General features: G+C 46.2%; 1 protein-coding gene across 2 annotated transcripts in view; it reads left to right on the forward strand.

The window, feature by feature from the left end:
- ZFYVE26 (zinc finger FYVE-type containing 26) overlaps positions 1-25,711 on the forward strand; it is a 1,501,667-nt gene that overhangs the window by 284,312 nt on the left and 1,191,644 nt on the right. For both annotated transcript variants that reach the window (XM_069638726.1, XM_069638727.1), the window contains exons 11-12: positions 11,568-11,660; positions 23,045-23,125. In XM_069638726.1, coding sequence (XP_069494827.1) covers positions 11,568-11,660; positions 23,045-23,125 — 174 coding nt within the window. The remainder of the gene's footprint in view (positions 1-11,567; positions 11,661-23,044; positions 23,126-25,711) is intronic.

Genomic DNA, 25,711 nt, shown 5'->3' on the forward strand with positions numbered 1-25,711 from the left:
AAGATGCTGGAAGATCCCCCGAATTCCCAGTAAGCAGGACTGACCAAGCCTGAGCCACCTCAACAGAGTGTTGGACCCCAGATGCGAGGAAAGTCCAGAGTGGTATCCATGAGACCGCAGTGGTGCTATTTGCTGAGATGCGAGGAGCTGAAACTGCTTAGTGCCGCTGAATAGAAGTTGGTCCTTTTCTGTCGCCGACTGTCCCGTTATGTTGCAGGCGTCCCCAGAGGTCCTCCCCTCGACTGAGGCACAGGGACAACAGGAACCATAGGTCCACACAGGAACATAAGCCAGCTGGAACCATTTCTTTTAACCAAAGATACTGTACAGTCTAAGAGCACTTACCTCTTTTGTATTGGGGGGTTCAAAAGTACTTGCCTGCTTCAGAATAATTGTGTGACCTCTTGTTTTATTCTATAACCCTTTTCTTTGACATGCTCCTAGGTATTGCTCTAAATGCAACAGTGATAAATTAATGTCCACAGTGTCCTAGCTATTTAAGTCACCTGAGGGTGTAGGAAGTGTCTGTTTACCATCCCAAATGGGTCCTTGCTGATTTAGAGAAATAAATTAAAAGTATGTATCTTGGAGTGTATTTGTGTGTTACTATTATATTGCCCCTTCTGAAGAAGGCTTATTCAAACTGACTGTTAAATAAATTAATAATTGTTTAATCAAGAAACCTTGAGTGTAAGTGTTTATTTGGATACTTGTCACTGTGAATCTCTGTGTAACTCCCCTACTGTTCACATTGACCCCTCTTGAGATGAGCCTGGCTGCTCAGCCACACTAGCAACCTGTGTAGTTCAGACGGTTTATAGTCATAATGTAGAAAAAAAAAGTCGACTTACAAAAATGTCGAAAAAAAATGCAGAAAACAATAATGTCGGAAACCTATACATATAATGAAAAGTCATTTTTTAGAAAATAAAATGTCGAAAAAAAATGTCAATTAGCACGATCAATAAATACATAAACAAGAAGAGTATAATTTACTAGGGGGGGTCCCCCGCAACCCCCCTCACCCAACACTCCCCGGCCACCCCCTCAAACCCCCCCACCCTCTCACCCCTCATACTCAACACATTTTAATTATATATATATTTATTTATTTTTTTCGAAAAATTCGAAAAAATGTAGAAAAAAATCGACATTATTGGTTTTCGACATTATTGTTTTCTAAAAAAAATTCGACATTTTGACTTTCGACATTATTGCATTCTACATTATGACTGACCACCAGTTCAGACGTATACCAAAGGTTGGGTCTCTATTGCCAGGAGGACCAGGTTGTTGTAGTGCACCCAAAGAGTACTGCTCCAAATCTTGCTTAACACACAATCTCTTTCATGATAAACTTCCACCTAAAGACTTGCGTTCCCTTTTGTTAGTGCAGCGTTCTGCTTTATCGTGGATTGAGAAACACTGTTTCTTACACGCAACATTTCTTTGATGTTAAAGAGTCTTGTAACTCTTCGGGAAAGTCAGCTGCTGCTTCTTGAGTGATTACCGGCAAAAGTTAACAAGGGGTTCCTAACAGTCTTCCTGGTCTGATTTTTACCCCCCACCCCCATCTGATCCTCCCGCAGTACACCACCCCTCGGGTCAGGATCAGAGACCGCCTGCCTTCCCCTATCTACTCGAGAAGGGTCCCAGACCAGGTTCCTGGGGTGAATCCCATCGAATTCTCCACACCATCACCCTGTTACTAAAGGGGATCCAAACAGCTCCCCGTCACCCCTTCTCTTCAATCTCTACCTTAGCCCACTGCCGGCACTCATCCTCTTTCATAACCTTTCATGCTATAACTAGGATTTCTGGTTTTTGGGTATTACTGCAAAAATCTGGTAATTGACCCCCATTATTGTTTTTATATTCCTCAGGGATAAACACTGGTATTTAATATAATTTATGAATCGCTGGTCAGTGTCTGAGTCTGAATGCGGGAGCGGTATTCGAAACACTGAAGTTCTACGTTGTCTTGTTTCCAAGACAGACGCATTGCCAATGAGCTATCCTCCCAGCCCTGGTTGTGCAATCTATTGACATTACTTTAACTATAAGAGTCAAGCATTAGCACCACGTATTTTAGGGTGCAGTACCACCAGCTGTTACTAGAGGTCCCCCTTGAGCCGACACAAGCACTGGATGTACCAAGATGAAGTACCACATGCGATTAAGAGGTGACACTTTATATATTGTGGATTTAGCACCATTTGTCCATTGTTGATTGAAAACAGACAAGCCTTTTATTTCGTTGCTTTGACATTTCTTTAGGGAAGGTTAAAATGTAACTATTTATTTCAGTAGCCTCCAGGTATAATCTGATTTAGCCAGTTTGCTAATTCAGCATGCTGGTTCCGAGAATTCTCTGCGCCGTACTCTATACACTTATTGTGCGCGAAAAATGATTAAAAGAGCCAAACAGTGTGTGGGAATTAGGACAGTAGCCGAGGTTGCTGTTGATAGACCTTTATTAAACACTGGTTAAATGTTCTGCATTAACCACGATACTTGGATTCCTGGCTGTCCCACAGTTGCTTCACGGTGGGAAAAGAACCAGGACTTGCTCTCCTTTTTGAAGTGTCTCCTATACACTCGGACCCGGATAGACATACCAGTTGCTCTCACTCTCCTCCTCCCTGCAAAAAGCAACAACACTGCTATTAGGCCAGTCCCCTTTATACCCGGTGCTAGGAGGGAAAAAGGGCCAATCAGGGACACTTACCCACCCCCCTTCTGATTGGTAGAGCCTCTAGGCACCCACCCTCTAGAAGTAGAGCTGCCCTCTCCCTTCCTCCTCCTTTCCCTTGGTTGCCTGGTCCCATCTCCCCTTCCACGCCTTCAGCCCCTCCCTGGTTGCTACTGCACCTGGGTCGTGCCTGATACACGTTTTCCCCACAGGCCCCGCCCCCCCCCCAACATGGTGCTCCACTGTAGTCCGCCCCCCCAACATGGTGCTCCACTGGAGTTCTGTCCCGCTTGAGGCCCCGCGTCTGGCTCCTGGCTTCCCAAGCCCCTACGCCGCTCGACGTCGGAGGCTGCTGAGTCAGGCTGTGTCCCTGGGCTGGCCCGCCGCAGCGCCAGTGACCTGGGCCTCTGTGGGAGGGCACAGCGCCGCGGCAGCGAAGGCGGCTCTGGTGCGGAACGCCGGCAAGGCGTCCCTGTTGTCAGGGACTCCTCCCCGGTGCTCCCCGTCAGCGCGGCCCGCGGCGGCGTCTCCCCCGAGTGCTTTGATTGTGCCAACTTAGGCACAGCAGGCTCCGCCGTACGGGCGTCCTGCCTCAGGCCCACTCCGGCTCCCCTGCTCCCATCCTCGCACAGTGTTTATCAGGCATATCTTCAACTTCAAGAGATGAAGCTGAACTAGATGCTGGGGATAACCATTTAAGTGCACACTATCACTTGGATAAGAGTCTGTTGTGATGCCGTCCTTGAGTAACAGGATATTCTTTAGCTAGAGCATGGTTTCCATGTTCATCATTCTGATAGGAAAGCATCACTTGGCAATAGTCCTATCTCTATCGAGTTCAGTAAATGCGTAGTTTTAACTAAGAGAAGATTGTGGGACTCTGGTCTCTTCCGATATGGTTGTGATCACTGTTTTGTGCTAACTGCCTCTTACAAATGACCATTTGTTAAGGCTGCCATTATGAACGAGGAAGAGAGCGGAAGCCATGGGTTCACGTGACGCTCAGTAATTAAGCACATTGCTTTGTACACGACTGAAGAAGCCTTGTCCCGGAATTCACTGTTCATCCATTTTGGGGTGTAAGATAACACATTCAGTGGAGACTTGATCTGAGCAAGGTAGCAAGCTTACACTTGCAACTGGCAAATTCACCATCTTAAAAGGCGAACTCCGTTACATATTTTATTTTATATGTTGAATATGAATTAAAGAAAAAAATGTTCAATTGGAAAGCATCACTTGCTCTACGATTCTCTATATAAGAATATGTTCTCACATTCGAGGTTGTAGTAGGATTGCCCTTTTTCTATTTTCGCAAAATCTAGCCATGCGTGCCTGTCCTGTAACTTTAATTGGTTAATCAGATGCCGAGTGTCACAAGCTACATCCCGAAAACTATTGCTTCTTGATATCAGGTTGAGTTCCTACATTCAAGCATGGCTGAAAATACAATAAAACATTTTGAACTTGAGAACCCACTCAGTCACCTTAAGTGTCACGTGAGAAGAAGTTGAAATGCCTGCAGACGTCTTAGGTTATCTACCTCTTGCCAGAAGCCTGACTGCTGGTATCTGTACCCATTCCATCCTGCACCAAAATAAACCGGTAACAGCAAAAAGCAGACAACGGACATCGCTTAAATGTTGGAATCATTGAAACACGATATATACATAATGCGTTAACATACATGGTTAAAACTTTCTCTGTGCAAATGGAGACATTGTGAGGATGCAAGCCTGAAGCTGAGCATCACATTGACGCAATAGAATATGATGTAGGAAGACTGCAGACAGACGCCCTACAACTAAAGGCTACCCCCCACAAAAGCACTGCGAAAAATTAGGTCCTCAAGAGACGTTTGCTATTTCTCTTTTTTCGGTATGGGGCTTGAAATGTACGCTTTGCAGCGCTCATTTAATGCACCCTAACCATAAGAACAACGAGCGCCCTGTGAGTGCTGTGTTCTGTGAACTTGACCAGAGCTCCCACGGCCCTGGTTCTGCTACAGCAGCCGTGCCTGTGTACTCTGCAAGGCATGCTGGTGCAGCTACTGTAGGAGAAATGCTGTGGGGCTCTGTTGAAGTTGCCAGGACAAGGATGGCGTCAGGGCCTTTGTAACCTTTCATGTGAAAAGAGCCTCAGGGAGTCCCTCAGTAACTTTTCGTTCTGGGGCTTAAACTGTGCGCTTTTCAGCGCTCACATTACAAGCTGCTTTTTCTGGCTGGGGGGTGAGGGGGGGGGGGTCCAGCAAACAATGACAGAGAAGGGTTTTGTTTCAGTCATGTGCTAATGCACCCTAACCAGAGGGATGTGCTCTGGTGTCCACATTTTTTAAAATGTTTTTTTCTCCATGCTCTCAAGCCTACTAAAAGGACGTTGCGGTAGTAACGCATAGCCATAGACAGAAAAGATAGCTGATTGGGTTATGCGCCTACTACTGATTTAGGTGTGCAGCATTCTCGCCTACTACTGATTTAGGTGTGCAGCATTCTTGTGAAGGGTTTTTCTCTTCCCACAGGATATACCGAAGTGTTATCACCTCACTGCCTTCTAACACTGGTTCCTCCACATCAGGGTTTAGAGCTCTCCAGTGGGCATTTACTGCTTAAGCTCCCTGCTGGCTGGTCGTCCCATGATAATCGGTGGCTATTAGATGTATCTTTGTCGCCATTGTAATGTATGCACCCTACCGGCGCCTCAGACTGTTTTCGCTCTAAGCAGAGCCCCCAACTGTCTTCAGTCGGCCCTGGATGCTTGGGGGACAGAGGCGTCAGTGCTGGAAATGCTGGGGTCAAAGCAAGTAAGTTTCTCGGAGTGTAGAGACATGACACAGAGTGGGGGCAGATGCACATGTCTGGGGTGTTTGGGTGGGTGATGCAAATGACTCTACCTTGTGATGTGGTGGTTAGGATAAGTTGGGATGGGTGGTCAGATGGATATTTCAGGGAGCAGATGGCAATGTAAGGATGTGGCGTTAGGAGTCCATACTTGGAATTGAGTAATGGTGATGTATAGCCCATCATTTCATAACCAGGGCGTCAAATTGCAATACTTATGGGTTGGGTAGAGTCCCTGAAAATGTATTGCTTAATTTACTACAATAATTTTGACTTGTAGAAATTTTAGAAATTACTGGATTAAGACATCCATCTTTATTCTACGGAAAGTGTTCATAACATCTTGCGCTGTGAGATGTTACTCTACTTCTGGGGTCTGGGACCCCTCTACATCCAACTCTCACTCCCTAAATACCTCCCTGCTAGAGCCCTTCGGTCATCTAGCTCTAACTCTCTGCAGGTCAGATGCTTTTTCAACCAGAGAGTGGGGGGTAAATCTCTCTTGCGCAGGTGCCTCCCTCTGGAATGGCCTCCCTGCCCCTCTTAGACTTGAGCCTGATCTCCTTAAGTTCTGGAAGCTTCTCAAGGCCTTCTTTTTGTCTTCTTCCTTCTTTCTCCCCTCCCCTGCTAATGTCCATGTTTGCCTCTAGACTGGCTACCTGGTTCCCTCTTTGTCTTACAGGGCTCCAGGCCCCCTAATTGCAGTCTACCCCTGCACTTGTCTCCCCTAGCCCCCCCAGGCCCCTCACCTGCATTTACCCTTGCGGGGCCCTTCCCCGCACTAGCCTGGATGGCCTGCACCCTTGTAGCCCCTCTAACCCCCTACCTCGCACTTAGCTTGTGGACCTACCTTCCCTGCTTGGTCCACCTGGCCTCCAATTGCACTCGCTTTCTCATGGGCCCTTCCGCACTGACCAGCACCCCCCCTCCTATCACCTCCCGTCCCCTGCACTTCTCTTTACTGCACTTGCACGTTCCGAATGTCACAAGGCCTTGTTGGATCGGTTTTGTTTTTGTCATCCCTTGTTCTCCACCCTCTTGTCTTGTTGCACCTTGAAACACTTGTGTATAGGCGCATTATAAATGCACAATAAATAAAATATTCACGCAATTAAACAATAAAATATTTGTGTGTTTACATTGGGCAAAAAAAGGTATCGTCAAATGGGAAAACACTGATGAACACAGATTATGAAAATCTTTGGAAACACTTGATAAACACGCCCGGATGTAAAAAAGAAAAAAAAGAAACCCCTAAAACAAGGAAACCTAGCTATAACTATGCAGATGATGCCCAGATCATTTTCAAGATCCCTGGGATACCAGCCTCGCCCGACCCGCCCTCTCCTACTGCCTCTCTGCAATCGATCATTGGACGATGGCCAACCATCTTCTCATCAACCCAGGCAAATCTGAAATCCTAATATGTGGCAAAACCGCTCTTATCCCCCAACCAATACCCTGACAACACTCCCTAGGAGCCCCTCCTGCAGCATCCACTTTTATAAAAATGTGTAGATGCACACTGGACTTGGAGCGATCACTCTCCCAACACATCAACTCTGTGTCCAGAACTTGACACTTCAGGCGAATTTTCCCTTATGTCTCCTACCCCAAGAGACTCTCTGCAACACTTGCAATCATTCTCTGCCGTCTAGACTATGCCAACTCCCCCTATCTAGGTGTCCCAGCACATCAGCTCAGGAAACTCTACAAATCCAAAACTCTGTGGCCAGACTCCACCTCGCCCTCTCACTCAGAGAACATATCACCCCCACCCTCAGAGTACTACACTGGCTCCCTTTGTGCAGACGGGCCACCTTTAAAGCCATGTGCATCACACGCTGCACCCTCCATAATACTGGAACATAGTTCCTCCAGGACAAAAGCACTCGCTACCAACCCACCAGAATCCTCCGATCAGGCTTGGCACTCCTTCTCATGAACTCCCCGCCCCCCCACCCCCAACTCCACAAGAATGGGAGGATCTGCCTTCTCCATCCAAGCCCCCCATCTGGTACTCCCTTCCATTACACATCCACCTCAACAAAGACTATTTCTCCTTCAGAAGGGACCTCAAAACGTGGCTATTTACCACATTATTCTGAAACGTGTAGTGGAATGGAGTCCCACCCTCATTTCCATTGCAACAGCATCATTTCATCCAGTCACAGCCGCTTACGTATCGAAACCTGTCTATCTACAAGGTGTAGCGTAACACAGATCAGTCCGGTCATCTCCACCCCCCTAGCAACACCATTTCAAAACTTCACCCAGGTACATGATCTGACACCACTAGGCGGTTCTGGCCATAAATGCGCGGCCCACCCCCGCAAACTGCCAACCACAGACCACTAATCGCAAAACTCACATCAGTTATCCACAGACTACGGACATGTCTACGAGTCATTTGTACCTGGTAAGACCTAATGCAATGCACCAATCTGGAACATGGTCACGCTCCACTAGGCAGAAGCTGGCTTTAAATACGGCTGCCCCACCTAGAGACACCCGCAGCCCACTAATTACACAAATGCACATCATTCATCTACAGCCTATCAACTACCGAAATTTGTCCATGAGTAAAATAGACAAAGAAACAAACCCACTGCTATCGCACACACTCACAGCCTCCTCGGCACCCTTTTACATGCCTGACCTTAGTACAGCCAGTCTGCCTAACTGCTTATCTCGACCTACGCTCACACGCATTAAGACATCCTTCCCTTACATTGAACCTGGTATTAGTATAGCCTCTCCTCCGTACGTACTTCTGTCATTATAGACCCATGATTTTAGCCCGTCTACTGTGCTTATAGGTATGAGGATTGCTAACAAACTGCAATGAAAGACAAGAGAGTAGCCTCAATATCGCACCAAGAAGACAGTTGGGCAACTGGTCTATCACGCTTAGAAGTTGCATTACAATATCTTGTTCATGACGCTTAGAAGACCTATCATGGCAACCCGGCTAATGCGCCTAGAGGACTCTCTCACACGGACAACCTGATCAAACAGTAGCATCAATAATAAAGCTCCATCTGAGCCTCAAGATACATATAAACACACCACTTTGGTGGACATTGCTGCTGGCATGGCTACCCACTCGCAAGCATCAGAATGCAGCAACAACCTATTCGGTCTAGCTGGGAACATACCGCTTTCACCTCCTCACACCAGATTAAGCCTCAACACCACTGCCATCAGAATACAGCAAAGACCTACAACAAAATTCTTTTCAGTTGGACACACAAAGAGTCTCTTGCACTCTCCTGCCCCCCCTCAGCACCTGTCCACATGCCTGATTGCTTGGGTTGCTTACTGGAGCCTGGCCAGCCCACCTAATTCCTTAACTTGGCCAAATGCACACACGCATTCTAAACCTTTTTTGAGAATGTTGCCATACTCTGGACTGGGGTCCGCCAGCGCGTTGTGACTTTAGTAATGGGAAAAGGCGCTATATAAATGATGACTACCACTACTACTACTAGTTCTACTGCTACTAATAATAACTGCTCTTGGGGCGATCCTTGTATTGTACCCCCCTTGCCCAAAGGTTTCAGTTAAGTTGATACTGGTGGCTATTCCCACAACTGTGTACTATTTGGTAAAATGTCCTCCCCCGGGTTTAGTAACAGGTTGGAAATTGGTTGTGTATTCAGCATCCCCATACTGAAAGTGAGCGCTAGTGCCATGTCTTTCTCTGCTTCCAAAGGATTACTTTCTGCCTCCAGTCCACCATCCAAGATGGGGCTCATTCACTAATGTGCTCTACCATGACTCCTGCTCATGTCATTAAAACCGTAAACCAGCCCTTGCTTGTTCTAGGACTGTAAAAGAGGGTTTATGTGGCTAATTCCTTCAGGGCTTTCATTTTGTTGGAGGAGGAGGGTTGGGTCCAAAGCCCAAGGGTTTCAATCTGTTCTCTCCCTTCAAGAATATTGCCCTGTGACTGGCATGGGGGTTCTTACCTCCTTTTAGAATGACGGCACTGCATGATCACCCAAGGAAGGACTAGAGCAGCTCTGGAGAATCCTCTTACTTCCCCGTGTGACTCTGACTTGAACCTGTTAAGTAAAGGGAGTGAGCTGGCACCATACCTCTTGGCATCTTCCTCTGCAGCCCTGACTGCCTGGACCTGCAAGTTCTATATTTGAAGTGTCCTTTCAGAAATCCTTTCCGGAGTATCCCCCATTCCAAAACCTAATTTCCTCTCTTTCCACATATCTCACCCCCTTCCCTCTCTGATCCAGGCCGATTACAAGAGGCCTCTCCACAATACGATCTCATTGCCGAAAGTTAGTAGTCCACTCCAAATTTGTGGGCAATGTTTCTTCTGAAGGGTACCCTCTACACTACTTTCCTTGACCACAGGTAGGCGAGGTATAATATATCATTGTTGTGGGTGCCCATGCACAGTCACAAAATACTTCAATGTATTAAATCATCTATAATTTTATTAATATTGAATGTAAGAAAATGCTATTTATTAAATATTTTATAAACTTGTTAGTCTTTCATTAAGTTCATGTAATGTCCAAAAATACAAAATAAACATGTTTTCTCTTTGTTGCTATTTCAATTAAATACATTTTTTATTCAGTATAGTCTCAAGTCCTTATAATGTCCCAAAAACAATGTCTTCTTTGTTCAGATTTTCTTCATCATTGTACCCTTTTGAATTCAGATTTTTTCTTCATAAAATCTTTATCTTTGATAATGAATGTTTAGTTAGTTCCTTATTTGTTCCATTGCTTTCTCTCTGATTGATCAGATTTGTCTTAACTTTTCATGTGTTTTCTTGTTTAAATTCATTTGGCACTCCTTTATACTTAATATCCATCCTTCTTTGTTTCCTTGTTAGAATTCCGGTGGCACTCCTTATCTTACATCACTCCTTATGTGTATTCTTAAGTCACTCCATTTAAAAATTCTTATATCACTCGGCACGTGTTTCGCTATTTTTGTTTTAATAGGAACACATTTTAATGATTCAAATATGCTAATTACTTATATACCTTGCTTTTGAACCTTGCTTGATGTTTTCCCTTTGTATTTCATAGGTTGATGACCTTGATAGTGTTCAATAGTGCTTCTCCATCTTCCTATGTTAAGCTTGTTAGCAACATTGTAGATGGTTTAATATATTAAAGTCTTTTTGTGACTGCATAAGGGCACACGCAGCAATTATATATTTCCAATTGGAATTTAGGTATTGTTAAGCAAGGGATCCCATGTGGAGAGCTATTGCAGCATTCACATCACATGGTCAAAATAATAAAGAGTAGTCCAACCTGCATATCATGTTTAATCCTAATTATAAGCACTGCACCAATCCCAGTTCAGAGGGCTAGGCTCAAACCTGAAGTTGAAAATTGTGTGTGCGCCACACGCAAGCTATATGCCCTTTCATTTAGCCAAACCTACTTTCAAAAGAAGATTTTCCTGCTTCAACAAACAAGTTTAATTTTAAATGCCAATCAAAATTGCAAATGGATTTTGTTATGTCCCCGACTTGGCATTTTCTGGGCATTGGCACTGCTTGTAAACAAGTGATTGTAACTAACAGGTATGGTATAGAAGGGACATTAAACAAGGTCACAATGTAAATCTAAATTGATAATCTCCAAGGATTGTAGCCAAATTTGGCTGGAGACATAACTCGGTTCACAACAAACAGTTGTGCACAACTCAACGCCCTGCTTCGGGTGGTGACTTTCTTGCTTATCAGTTTGCAGATGAAGTTTATGGCAGATGAGCTTTAGGAGTGTGGCAAGCAAAGTACTGTTTGTTGGCATGCACAAGAAATACGGTTACCTAGGCAGTGAGTAATGTTTGGACGGCCTCACTTTCCAGTGCTGTTCATTGGAAAATGTGTTGCCACAGTAGTCATAATTTAAAATAAATATATCTCACAATAAGAGATGACAAATGTGAATTTGGAACAAATAATTCCTTTCTAATACTACAACTACAAGGTGTGAAACTGTTCTTCTAATTAACCAATAATGCACCAGTCCACTGTTCTTATTTTTCAGAGGAGCAGCTCTCATCTTCCAGGGCATTGCACCTACGAGTGACTAAACAGATGAACCATAGGAGGCGACGTCGTGCTCGACGGAACAAAAAAGGTTATTTTTTTATCACTGCCTTGTTGTCCTCTTTCAGAATGGTTTATTAATCAGTCATTTTGGCCGATTTCTTTTAAATACATCTTCTTGTGATATTAAGCATGGGTCAATGTAACTATAACTTCACAACAGAAAATATAAGCCCAAACTGACACGATTTAAAATAAGATTAGTTACCACTTCTATGAGCAACAACGTATGTCTCTCTGACTGTGACATTGCTTCAGAGTTATACAGATGGTACATCCGCAGTCTACAAAATGAATACCATAGCAAGGAAGTATGCAGTCAAAACAAGTTCTGAGTGAAGTTACAATTATTTATAACTGCTGCCATCTTTTATAGTCCTGTGGTAGCCCATATAGTTCCTAGGCTTTTTAAGCACCACACCTTGTCCTTACAGTGATTACAGTCACTGTCCCTTATTCATTGTCCCTTGCTCCACTATCTTCTTTTCTCTCTTGACATCTACCTCCGGCCTATTGCACTCCCATGTACTATATTTATTGCATCTTTCTGTACATGTTTACTGCCTGTATTCTAATGTAACTATAACTTGTGCCTTATCTGTAATGACAACCATCGCTTAACTGTACCTGCCATTCATTGTTGTGCAAAGATACGCGCCCGGATGCCCTCGGGCCTGGTGCGCTATACAAATAAATAAAATACAAAATACAAATACATCATCCTATGTTTACCTTAGGGAGTAGTTGTAGTCCTAATATTGGTCATTCTTTTTGGGCCATTCCTTTGTTTGAGGAAACCTAAAATGGCTGCTGTGCAAACATGGGCTCACGCTGAGCTAGACCTATGCCTAGTGTGATGAATCTGATGATGTGAGTCTGGTTGTCCACTATTTGACAGCCACCGGCAAGTTTGAATTTGCAAGTGTCGTCATTGGAGGTCTGGGATCAACCCCATCTCAAAGTCTTGATGTAAGGAGATAAGCTGGACCCAGAAACCGTCGACCACTAGATGGACCTGAAGAAGAAGATGACTGATGGACGCATGAGGAATGCTGCAGAAACCAACATTGGTTTAGCCAATACCACTGTGTGCGAACCTCAACCTCATGTTCGACAGGAAAGACCTCTTCAAGGTGACTTCTTCCGTATGATTGGTTGGATCCACCAGTCATTTGTCCTGCTCGAGGCCCATCGCCTGTTTTCGATCATCGCAGCATGCATCTTTTTATTTCTTCTGCATGTCCCTGGGAGAAGAGACTGCTGGAAGCCTGCCGAGAGCCTCCAAATCCTGGTCCGTGCAATCGCCAAGTCATCCGTGAGGGTCTCTTCTTCGTTGTGGGAACTAATCTCGGTGTCCTCCTAACCGCCCGAGTTCTGCATAGAAACCTAGTGACAATTGATGGTGATGACCCTTGAACCTGTGACCTGACTCCCTGCAAAGCAACCAAGATGGTGAGTCACATCTTCCCAGGTGATTTGTTATTGCCTGGCAACTTTTATCCCTTTCTAGGGCTTCTGGCACCTGAGATCACATATCTCTCAAACCACTGCCCTACTGATTCGGTTAGCATTGGGCACAAAGTCCTGCTTCTCCTCGGTGTCACAAGGGGTGGTGTATGCATCAGTACTTCTGTGGGTCATCCTTTTGGACCTCCGGGGTGGTTGCTGCTTCTCTGCTCTCTACAAACTGAAGTCCCTATTATGCATATTGCTTTTCCTCGGCACTAACTGCCTTCAGAATTATACCTACCTTAGCTCCTAGACCTCCTAGACCACTCACCTTGATTCTCTGGCACCATCGAGGGATACTTAGACTCCCAGAGACTTTGTTTAGGCTGGGGCCGGACTTCCGAAAATCTAGGACATGGTGATGAGTGTCTTATAAGTATAACGCCTATGCTCTGATGTGTGCAACACATCTTTCTCCCTACTTTGCTGATTGCATTTACTGTCTAAATAACTGTTTGTGATTCTAGTAGTGTGTAATCTATAGTGGATTACCCAACTGTGAGCTGCCACATGTACCTTCACATTTCTACTTACCTCTGACTGTTGTGCTTTATTTTAGTATTGTAAAAATAGCGTTACTAATATAGTTAGTTACCTGTGTGTGTCTTTACTTACTTACTAGTTCTGCTAAGTGTTAGTGCCCCCTTCCGTCTTGGTTCAGCCTTACTGCTTTGGTGTACAGTATTAAGAGAGTGGTTTTGCCCAATTGGAGTTTTTAAAAACCTTGCTAAACCTTGGTTGATTTTACCAAGTCCTGCCACATGTAATCACTGAAACCCCCCCGCCCCCCCTCTCAACACCAAGCAACCGGTCTGCAGGCACGCGGATGCAGAGTAGAGGACTCAAGCTCCAGAAAGGCTTCTCTTCTTGACAGAGAGCAGCAAAACAGCAAAGTCCCTGTCCCTCAATGTGTTTCCACTACACGAGTCACTGTCCCAGAATGTCTGAAATCCAAGCAACAGAAAGAGTTCTCCACTCTGGATAATGTCTTCTAGCTACATGCTCACATCTCTTGAGTGCCAGGAAAACAATCACAGCGATGCAGGTCTCTGACCTGGCTGGTTAGGCCCATCGCCTCAAGGGAGGGAAGTGCCATTGCAGGTCTCCTGCTTCGAAGAAAGAGCAGAGATTCCACTTGCAGTTGATGGCTTGCGCAATGGATTCCCCAAGCAGCAGTCTTGCAGCATTCTTCTGCTGCCTCTCTTATTTCAGATTCTTGGCTTCCTGGGTCCACTGAGTGATTGGCTCCACCTCTTCTCCTGATAAACATAATATTGGGCTTGTTGGACCCCAGCTTCACCTATCAGGGCAACTCCAACATCAAACTCTGGGCAGCTGTCCAATCATGAACTGCCACCTCAGGTACAGTCATGACATCACTCAGGTTTTCAGTTTAGAATGTGACGGTAGATGTCTGCATCCACTTACCCAGCCCTAACCAATTCTACACCTAAAGGCTCCTTCTCTGGTTCTAGGCAGTTCCTGCGAAGATAAAGATCACTTTTGGCCATTTGCTACCCTGTCCCTTTACGAAGACAGACAACAAAAGCAGTGAGCCAAAAGGAAAAGGCTTAAAGAACAAGGTCAGCCATTTTGCCCATGATGGTGGAAAAGTTGCTATCTTGAGGTAAAAAAGTAAGGGGTGCACTGAAGTTCACCTTAAATGTCTGAAAATAAGGTACCCCTGTCACCATCTTGTCTGGTCTTCACTGGACATGGGTAAAAGATTAATTAATTAATTAATTCATTCATTCATAAGAAAGGAGAAACCAGGTTCCCCTGAACTGCGGTTCAGAAAAAAGGTAGCGCTTTGTGGTTGTCTTAAATGGGAGACAGGGCCCCCTTGCACTGGTAGATTTAAGGACTCATTGCACCAAAAACAAAAGGAGATAAGCAAATGAGAGAGGCTAAAAAGACCCCAGTCAAACAAATCAAGCCAGGGCCACACAGACAGTAGGCCGATTTGCTGGGGGCTCTATTGGTGGATCGGAAAACTGCAAAAAGAAAGAAGCCTGACCTCTGCCTGGTTATTCGCATGCCCTAGGTATTTATAGGAGCCCTCTGTCATCTGCATCACACATCGCTCCTGAATAACATCCTCAACATAAGCTGTAAACAAAACCAATATATCCCACTTAATTCTAAGGCCATTATGATGTCCATATTGCCGAAGTATGTCCATTACGGTAGGCCCAGCATCTTAGGTTTTTCCAGATGAAGTAAGAGATTATTTGTGAATAGTGCGATCCTGACCTTTCTTCACCCCAGGCCATCCGAAACTTTTGAACACCCAATGCATGGGAATCCATGCTCCCAACAGCTCAATAGCTAAGGTGCTCAGCAGCAGCGATGGGCGACATCTCAGTATGGTTCCCTCCTGCAGGGTGAACTGGTGTGGCATTTGACCATTGACAACGTGGCTATAGGACTCCTATAGAGCAGTAGAACCCACGTCTGGTAGGTTTCAGCGTTCCTCATTTTGTGCATTACTGCTCAAAGGCAGGACCAATTCCCTCAAAATCCTTTTCTTAGTCTATCAAAGGCCCTATGAAACAATTAACAAAGACTTTGGTGTCTGATGTGCCCTAGCCGTTGCAGCATACAGCTTGTGAAGGTTCATCCTAGAAACCCTCTTTGGCATGAAACTGCACCAGGTGAGTTATTATTCATAAAAGCGTATCCTCCTATACCTTACCAGTACCTTGGCTTCCCAGTTTAGAAAGGAAATCTCACAATATGACTTTGAATCGTCAGAGCTCTGTGATTGTTAAGAATCACCTCACTTGTAGTATTGTACCTACCTGAGGTCAGCTGGTAACTCTTCTCTCCCATGACTAGCATTAAACATACTCTGCATGTGCGAGCTCAATTTGTTCCCCATTTGCTTCTAGAGTACATGGGGAGTCTATTGACACCCAAATCTTATCCCAATTTGTAGTAGAGTAATCGCCAGTTCTGTTACTTCTGGGGAAATGTCCGTCTCCAACTCATCTCTTTGGGCAACAGTCGGGCTCCAGGGATATCCTTATAAAATAGAGTTAGTAAGGGGTAAGAACCAGTAGCGCACATGCGCTAGGTCTGAGGTGGAATTTTACTCTGTGTAGTGTGAGAAACCAGAGGGTGTCTCATCTACTAGTCTGCAGGGATCTCTCTCTCTCATGTGGCCAGGACACGGTCATTGCCTTTGGCTCCAGATCCTGGGGGTGGACCTGTGCGGGAGAATCACCTGGGTGAGGGGTCTTCGGGGAGTGGGGTGAGGTGACCAATGGTGAGACGGGGTATTACTCCCTTTCCCATACACCTAACCCATCTTATTTCATAGGATTCTCTGATGTCCCCAAACCCCTCTCCCCCTTTATACACAAACACTGGGCCGAGGAAGAGGGCGACTGAGAGTAAAGAGGCTAACCCTTACATATCGCTTTGGACTTGTCCCGCTAATCGGGTCAAGCAAAGTCAGGCACTTGACTTTAAGTGAATACATCTGATACCAATTAGCTCCCTCACACGGATAAAAGGCAGAACATAGAGACACACTCTGAGCAAGGTGGAACACGAGCAAGAGCAGAACTTCTGGGCTGAAGACAAACCTACTGGAGCATAGCAACGGACCGAGGGACGAGAGCAAAGGGCATAGAACCCCATGAGTTCCCTGCAGGAGGTTGTTGCCCCCATAAGGCAGCGAAAGACACGTCAAGCAGGCCAAGTCCCAAACAAGAAGGCTGAATTGTGTTTCAAGGACACCAGCGACCCTCCGGGATGAACGGCAGAGATGCGGAGGCGAGGCCAAATCTGTGGTACTAACCTTGACTCGTGAATTGAAAAACGGTAAAGACAAGAAAGAAACACACACAGCCGGTGAGTTGGCAAGCGATATGAAAGACCGATGTGTATTAAGGAAAGATTGAAGTTTCAAAATTATATTGCATAATTGAAGGCTGCACGTGTGGATGAGACGCGAAGAAAGGCAGACCTCTGAATGAACTTTGAAGTAACAATAGCTGTAAAACCAGTACTACTGAGTAACGTAGTGGTCCGGCGAAAGGAGGTAGCCCACTGGAAAGTCTCAGTGAAAGGTGAGTGAAAAGGTGAATGAACTGTGAAAGCAAAGTGATCAGAATTAACCCTGAGAAATGGGAGAAGAAAAAGGTAAACGTTGAACTTTGGTGCTTGTGATATTGAACTACCCAGACCAAGACGCACTGGGGCAAATAACACAGGAGTATGAATTGAAAGGAAAGTCATTGTGGTCCTGCTGAGGTCTGTAGTCAAAGCCACACACATTCAAAAGTCTTCGACATCTGCAAACGGTCCGAGCCTGACTGAGGGAGACCGGAGGTGTAAAGTTAGGGTAAGGGAACCCCTTAAGGATGTGAATGAAGCTTGGGGAAGGAAACCCCTGCATGTGTTTTTGAACTATTGCTTTGAAAGGTCTGAGCCTGACTGAGGGGCACCGATGTGAACTTTTGCTTTGAAAGGTCAGAACCCGACAGAGGGAGACCGGTGTGAACTGTTTGTTGAACTGTGTTTTGAAAGCTGGAAAGAGGGACTTTAACGCGGAAGGCCAGGCAGGCCTCGATCCACATTTTGAACCATTTTTGTTTTAAGACACAAATTACCAACCCGGTTAAGGTAAAAAAAGATTTAGAACTAATGGACTGGGTTTTAACAGTCGACAAGATGTGTTAGGGAGAATTCTCTGTTTAGGCTGAATTTCCTAACCTAGTGAGTCCCACAGCAGCTTTGCTGGATTTTTGGGGTTTATTCTTTTTCTCCTGCCAAGAGTGAGACTCTTTCACCCTCACTCTTGGGCATGATTTGAGTGTGTTTCTTTGAATCTAGATGTGTTTAATGGGGTATGGGGTCTTTTACTCCATAGGGCTTCATGTGTTTTTGTGATGTGTGTTACACAGCACCCTCTGTGCACTAACACAGGGTGTCATAGTGCATAGTGACCCCCCAGTATAGACTCCATACCCTGGGACTGACTACTGTCTCCCAGGGCATGTAAAGTCACCATTGACTTTATTAGTCTTAAATTCTGAACAGAACCAGTACAAACCATCATATTGTGGACGTACTGGCTGGGGCAATTCAATTGCCCCGGGGTCTGTTAGTCGAGGGGGCACGTCTCCGTCCCCCCTGATCGAGTTTTTGCTGGTGGCAGTGGATACTACTTTTTATATTCAACCGCAAATATTTTCCTATGGGATTTCCCATTGTTTTAGGCTACTACCTTTATTTAATTATTTACGGTAGCCTCGAACATACCGCCGGTTTATTTAATTAATATTAATTCTCCGGTTGGTATTTTTTGCCAAAACTTGATTCTAAAATGGCGTTTGTGTTCTCTTCTGTGACTCCAACCCAAGTCGAGCCCTTTGTTCCACTTTTTGGCGGGCTTCTCCACAGAAGCCCTCCAAAGTGGTGCCGCTCTGTCTGGGGTACTTAGAAGGGGTGGAGGGAAATTTAGGCACCCTGGACTGAGTTGCCTAGGCAACTCAAGTCGCACTCCATCCTGATTGGCCCAAGTGGTGAGCCGGCCAGCTGACCACTTAGCATGTTTGAGTGACAGCTAGGCTGAGTGAATGGGGGTTTGCTGCATAAAAGCAGGGCTTTGGGGACTGGAACTTCAGAAGTCGCCACAGGACCTAAGAATCCGACGAGGGAGAAGCTGAGCCGACCTGCCACGACACCACCACCGGTGGAGCCCTGCTAGACTGCCTCACCACTTTTCCCAACGACAGAGGAGATCTCCCGCCGGAGAGTCTTCTTCCTTTGACTGGTGGGGATAACCAGTTTCACTGTCTTTTCGCTTTCCCGACGTACCTCGTGGCCGCCTTGCCCGTGCCAAGCACCCCGGCAACCGGGATACCACATTTTACCACGACCGCGAAACAAAGGTACCACGTTTAACCGGAAAACTCTGCGGCTGGTTTCTGCCCTGGTAGTGCAACGATCTTCATCTTTCCTCCAAGTCGAGATCTTCTCTTCCCCTGGACAACGACGCAACTTGCACCCACTACCAGGAACAACTGCCACCGCTGGAGGATCCTTCCCACTTAAGGTACCGTGTCCCACCTGGCTTCCCTTGCTACCGACTGTACGGGGTAGATTTAGCCCCCGGCTTTCGAACCTGGGTTAGCCTGGGACACCCTGGCTAAACTTTCCTAAGCCTCTCTAAACTCTTTTTGAACCCTCTGCAAGACTTTCTAAGCCTAGTGTAACTGGTTGATCTTGGGCGCATTTGTGCTCTGCTCTCTCTAAGAGTGGGCCCAGCCTTTGGACTTTGGCTCACCAGTGACTTTTGCTCTTCTGCCTTTCTTATAGTGTTCCTGAATCTTAGAGTGGTGTACCTTTCCATATTCTGCCTTTTTCCCTCCCTTTCTCACAAACCTATTGGAGTGGAATCTAGTTAAGCGCTCACCTCTGTATGAAAATAAGTGGTGTTTTACTGTGACTTATCTGATAAGGAAAAAGGGGTGTATATATTACGATAGTAACTGTGTTTAGAATATTTTACAATAAGAGTGCTGGAGTGTTTCAAACTGTGTTTTTAAATAAATAATTATATACTTTGATACCAAAGCTCTGGTCAGTGTTTGCTTGTATTATTGTATCTGAGTGCCTATTGTGTATACTTTGCATACTGCCTAACTCTTCTTGAGGGAAGTCTGACTGCTCAGCCACAGCTACCAGGTAAATCTGGGTGGTACAGACTGCAACCAAGTGGGTTTACTGCCAACACCTGCAGTCTTAAATCTTTTGCAGTGGCCCTAAGGGAACTGCACAGGTTTCTGCCTAACAAGATGCAATCCCCAAGTCCTCCTGAGGAATTTCTGGTAGTAGACAAGAAATTAGGGACGCTGGCAAAATATCTTGTGAAGTTCCCGGATTGGAAAATTAGCAATATAGATTGCTTCCGGGACTACTCTAGGCCACTCAATGTGAATAGTTTTAATTTTCCCATCACACTGTGCTCTATATTTGTGACACCAACACATCCTCATTGAACCATGTCCTGTGTTTAAATCCCCACAGATTGTTATTCAGCAAGAGCCCAACTCTGAACTCACCATCCACATCCACACTCTTTTGCGCACTATACACGATAAGAACCAAGTATTAAACTTCATCATAGATTTAATATACTGAACAGTACCCACACCACCCTTGACAATAACCTTTTCTCTTTCTTTTCTCCTCCTTCTGCCGTTCTTGTTGCTACTCCTACATGAATATTTTCACTGTACTTGCATATGTATTCAATCATGCTTATGACCATCACTCTGTAACCTTATTTTCACTTACCTTTATACATGGGACCAACCATTACCAATATACAATTGGTCACACACCACTGTCACTTAACACAACCTTGCAATTATTAAATGACATGCACATCATGCACGCAACAAAAAATATATATTTTTAAATTGTTTTTATTGCCATTTTCAATAGATACGTAACAAAAAAGAAAGAACAGTTCCCTCTGCTTCCCCCATCCCCTTCCCCCCACCCCCAAGCCTGATTCTGAGACCCACAAGACCTTGCATACGTTGTTACCTCCATTTGCGTTTTAGCGCCTAGATTATGTCCAATATTTTCACATTTTTGGGACACCATTGTTGCATGTAATCTCCCCGAAGGTAGTCCAGTATCATTCCCCAGTGCTTATGGAATTTGTCTCTCTCTCTCTCTCCTTGTATCCCATAGGTCACCCATTCCATAGCTAGAATCCCCCATATCTTATACAGTCACTCAGTGTTCGTCGGGGGGTGTCTTTTGTTTCCACTTCCTTGCCAGAACTAACCAGGCCGCTATTAACAGAATCATGAACACTTTCCGTTGGGGCTTTGTAAGAATCTGAAACTCCGGGTCGAAAAGGCCACACATCCATTCCTTGAGGGAGTAGGCTGGTGAGCCACTTACCATTTGTTGTATCTGGCTCTTTACCTCATTCCAAAACCCCTCCAGTACCGGGCAATCCCACCATATGTGCCTCCAATCACCTCTCCATGAGCAGCCCCTCCAGCATTCTTGTTTTATTCCTACGCACATTGAGTGTAATCTTTCGGGGGTGTAGTGCCACTGTACCACCACCTTGTACCATGCTTCCCTGTTTTGAATGGATTGTGTTAGTTTCGGTATTTGATCCCATTGTTTCTTCCAGTGTTTTACAGGTATTTCTTCCATGAGTGTCTTCTGCAGCGTTCCATATATGCCCAGATACTATTCAGACATTCCCCTTGTAATATCGTGTATAGCTTGGATACTAACTGCTTATCCCCTGAGTGAGTTGCGATGAACTTCTCAAATGGGGTGAGATTCCTTAGTGCCGTCTTTTTTATGTCGGGTTGTTTCAACCAGTGCCTCAGCATTCCAATCAGTCCTTCTCTTTCAGCCCTATTTGTTGCTTACAGTAGTCGAATGACCTAACGTCTCCGTCAGAAATCATATCTCGTGCCTTCCTGCAGCCCACCACCCGCCACCTTGTGAATGAATTTGGGTTTTTCCCCCGGGAGAACTGTGGGTTGTCGAACAAGGGAATGAATGGAGATGGTATTGTTGTCAAGCAGCTTTGTCTTAGAAGGCGGTCCCATATGTCGTGGACCACAGTCACTACCTGGCTAAGCCTTGCACTCTGTGGTCTGCCTTGTCTTCTCAACCATAATAGACCCTTCAGAGGAACCAGTGCTACCGCCTGATCCATCCTAGCCCCCAGTGTTGACCTATCGTTTGAAAACCATTCACACAAGACCCGTAGTTGGGCAGCCTCATAGTATTTGGCGAAGTTCGGAAACCCCAACCTACCCCTTGATCTCGGAGCCATTAGGGTTTCCAGAGCTAATCTTGGGTGTTTGTTTTGCCATATGAATTGTGATATCAGTTTATTAACTGCTTTAAAAAACGATTGTGGAACTTTGACAGGAAGCGCCTGGAAGTGGTATAATAGCCTGGGAAGCGTAACAATTTTTATTGTAGCTATCCTACTCAGCCAGAATATGCGCATGGGGGTCCATCTATTTAGGTCTGTTTTGATCTTAGAGAGCAACTCTGGGTCGTTTGCCGTGTATATCCCAGAGATGGAGTCTGTTAGGTTCACTCCCAGACAAGCGATCTTGCCCCACAGAAAATTATTTTGAAACAATTTTTGGAAAAACTTATTTATTAAGAAAATGTTCACTTATTTTTTATAAATCTGTTGGATGTTATAATGTCACGGCTCTTCACTGTCAAATGTCACCAAATGACCATTAGTCACACTTTTATATTGTACGTTTTAATATAACTCCCTTTGTCGCATCACACGGTTCTTTGCTTTTTAATATTAAATGTATACCACAATTGGCTGTCTCACCATAGCCTTGAAAAAGACCCCTGTCGGGTCGAAACACGCGCCGCCTGCTTACGTGAACCAATAAAACACACAATACAAAAAGTGTTAAGATTTTTCATTGCATTACTTGAGACGTATATGTAACTAAACAGAGTAAAATTCCACCTCAGACCTACCTAGCGCCTGTGTGATACCGGTTCTTACCGCCTACTCACCCTATAATTTGCCAGGACGGAAGATCACCGTCTTACAAGAACCCCTCACCGGCAGCAGGCTCAACTAATTTTGTCAAAGGATAAGCGCAGGGATCTGCGGTTTCTAGTGCTGTACCAACTTTGTAGTCTCCTTATAAAATAGGCCTGCTCTACATCCATCAGCCGCTTCTATTGATTGACTGACATGTTTTTTTAATTGCCCTTTTAGAAGTCTGGATCTTCTTGAACGATATGAAACCTTGAACCCCAGCTGTGATTTGATGCAATATTTTATGTTTGTTCATCACTGCTCCCCTTCACTGAGGCTGCCTTTGCCATAATAACTAAACTTTGTTCTCTTTTGCAACACAGAGCATAAAGAGAGCCAGCACAAGTCCATGATGGAGAGCACCAACAGTGAACCAAGCACGAGCACAAGCACAAGTACATCAGGTAAAGCATGATATGTTAATAACTTTTATTTTTCCTTAGCATTATTCACTATTGTCTGTTTTTACAGCAATTCCTTCTGAGTTTACATTTTGAGATACACTAATTCTTTGCTATTGTAGCTGTCACCCCCGCTTAGGGGGGCATACAGGGCTGGTAACAGCTCTGTACTCCTCCTTAAGCGGGATGATTGCTATTCTGTGTGTGTAAATATATGACTATTACGTCCTGTCCCCTTTCCTCCATACTGCATGGGCGTCCCTTCAAGGGACGGCAGACAAAACTTTTTTCACCAGAAAAAACCTCCTTCCACTTTAAATTTAGAGGTGTGCAGGGGTGCGGCCCTGGGAGCACGCGCTGCCCTGACTCCGCCCTCTGGTGCCACACCTCCAGCACTCCTGGGTTTGGCTTCGGCCATGTAATTCTGCACATGGATACTTCTTCTCTTTTGTCTCTTTTGTCTTTTTTGTCTTTTTATCATTCAGGTACTCAGTCCTCAGGCATCACGCTCCTCCCCGGCGCATGTCAACTTGTACAAGGTTCAGCAGGTGACCATCCTGCGACGGGCTCTTCCCAACAAAATGGCTGCCGCACCAGAAAATCCAGACATTCGGCCGACGCCGCTTCAGGGAGGCCAGCAGGTGGAGGACCGTGTGTCGAGGTGGGACTGGTGTCAACCAGGTATTTGGCCTACAGCTTACCCTTCCTTCGCGCAAGGCAGGTTCCCGCTGCGTCCATATGGGCAGGGCACACATCTGCTCCAGCAGCCCCTCGCTACCCCGTCAACCATGACTCCGGCCTGCGAGGAAAGGTTCTTTAAACGGTTCCTCAAACTCATGAAATCTCCTCGGATGGGGAACATCCTCAAGGACGCTATCAGAGATGTGCTTCCGCCAATGGCTCTGGCAGCGCAGGCCTCTGTTCAGCCTCCGCCACCCGCTCTAGCCCCATAACCGATAGTGCAGGCGGTTCCATACCAGCCTCCGCTGCAGCCTGTGGCTCTGGTCTCCACACCCCAGGCTTCGGCACCCAGCACCCCTCCACCAGTGCCAAACCAACCGGACCCTCAGGTGGACACGGATGAGGAGGAAGACACCGACAAACCCTCATCAGCCAAGGCCTTCCATGGACGTCTTGTGGGGTTGGCAGAGTACTTGGGCCTTCCTCAACCCGAGGTCGAGCAACCATCAGACGGGGTCCTCGCCGAGGTCCTCACGCTACATCCCACACCGAGAACGGGGATCCCGATGCAGAAGGACATAGTTGACTTGGCCAAAAATGGTTGGCTCAAGCCCCACTCGGTCCAGCCGGTCAATCGACGCCTGGACGCCAAGTACAGGCAGATGGAGGGGGATAGACTCTTGCTATCGGCCCACCCTCAGCCACACTCTTCGGTGATCGCTGCGGCATCACTATACTCCAAGCCTCAGTCGTCCTCGGCCTCTTCCTCCGCGGCACTGCTAGGCAAGAAGGAGATGATCTTGGAGGCGTACGGGAAGAAGCTGTTTTCCAACGCATCCTTGCACCTTCGTCAAGCCAACGCGGATGCCATGCTCGCGGTCGTTAACCAGAGGCTCTGCCGGGAAATTTCGGCTTTCCTCCCAGAGCTTCCGGCGCAGAGCCAATCACGATTCAAGGCGGGATTGGCAGAGGCCAAGATGGTGGTCAGGATAAAATGGAGTCCACCATGGCCAACATTGACACCTCTGGCCATGCCATCTGCATTCCCACAGACATTAGAAGAACGGCCTGGCTCCGTGCTACGAAATTCAACCCGGATGTCCAGGAACGCATCTTCAATCTTCCGTTCGAAGGGGGTGACCGCTTCCACTCCACAACGGACAGAGCTGGACAAAAAGAAAAACATCTTTATCCATCCTGACAAAGACCACGCCCAAAACGTACACCCAGTCACAGCAGCACTCAGGCAAGGGGCGTACATGCAGAGGGTTCCGTGGCTTCCAAGAGCGGAGGTCCAGGCAGCCTGACCGTTCGCCGACTCAACATCGGCGCAAACAACAAAAGGGGGTGGCGGGGAGTAAGGGTTTTTTCCGGTGCCCCTCCTCCGAAACAGCCTCAGAGGGAAAGAAGGCATGACATGCCCCTCCGTGTCCACGTGTTTCCAGTGGGGGGCAGGCTTGCTCTCCATGCATATTTCAGATGCCAGAATTTCACGGACCCCTCGATCTCCTCTCTGTAGTCTCCACGGGGTACCGCCTCCCTATCCCATCCTCTCCTCCCTCCTCCCCTCCACTCCCACAGGTTGGGACAGCAACTCTTTTGGCGGAGATCGGGTCGCTGATCGAGAGCAGTGGAGGAAGTCCCAGCCTCCCAGCGAGGCTTGGGCTTTTACTCCAGGATTTTCGCCATTCAGAAGAAGAACCAGGCGGGCCCGAGAGTTCCACCCTCAACCTCTCCCTACCTCTTCAATAATTCAAGATGGTTTGCCAGCTTTGATAGCAGAGACATTGTGCAGGGGAGACTGTAGGTGCTCCATGGATCTGAAGGACGCGTACCTACATGTTCCGATCTGGCAGCCTCATTATTTTCTACGATTCAGGTTCATGGGCAACCATTTCCAATACAAGG

This window comes from Ambystoma mexicanum, chromosome 14 (genome assembly GCF_040938575.1).
Source record: "Ambystoma mexicanum isolate Mex_15411 chromosome 14, UKY_AmexF1_1, whole genome shotgun sequence".
Lineage (NCBI taxonomy): Eukaryota > Metazoa > Chordata > Amphibia > Caudata > Ambystomatidae > Ambystoma > Ambystoma mexicanum.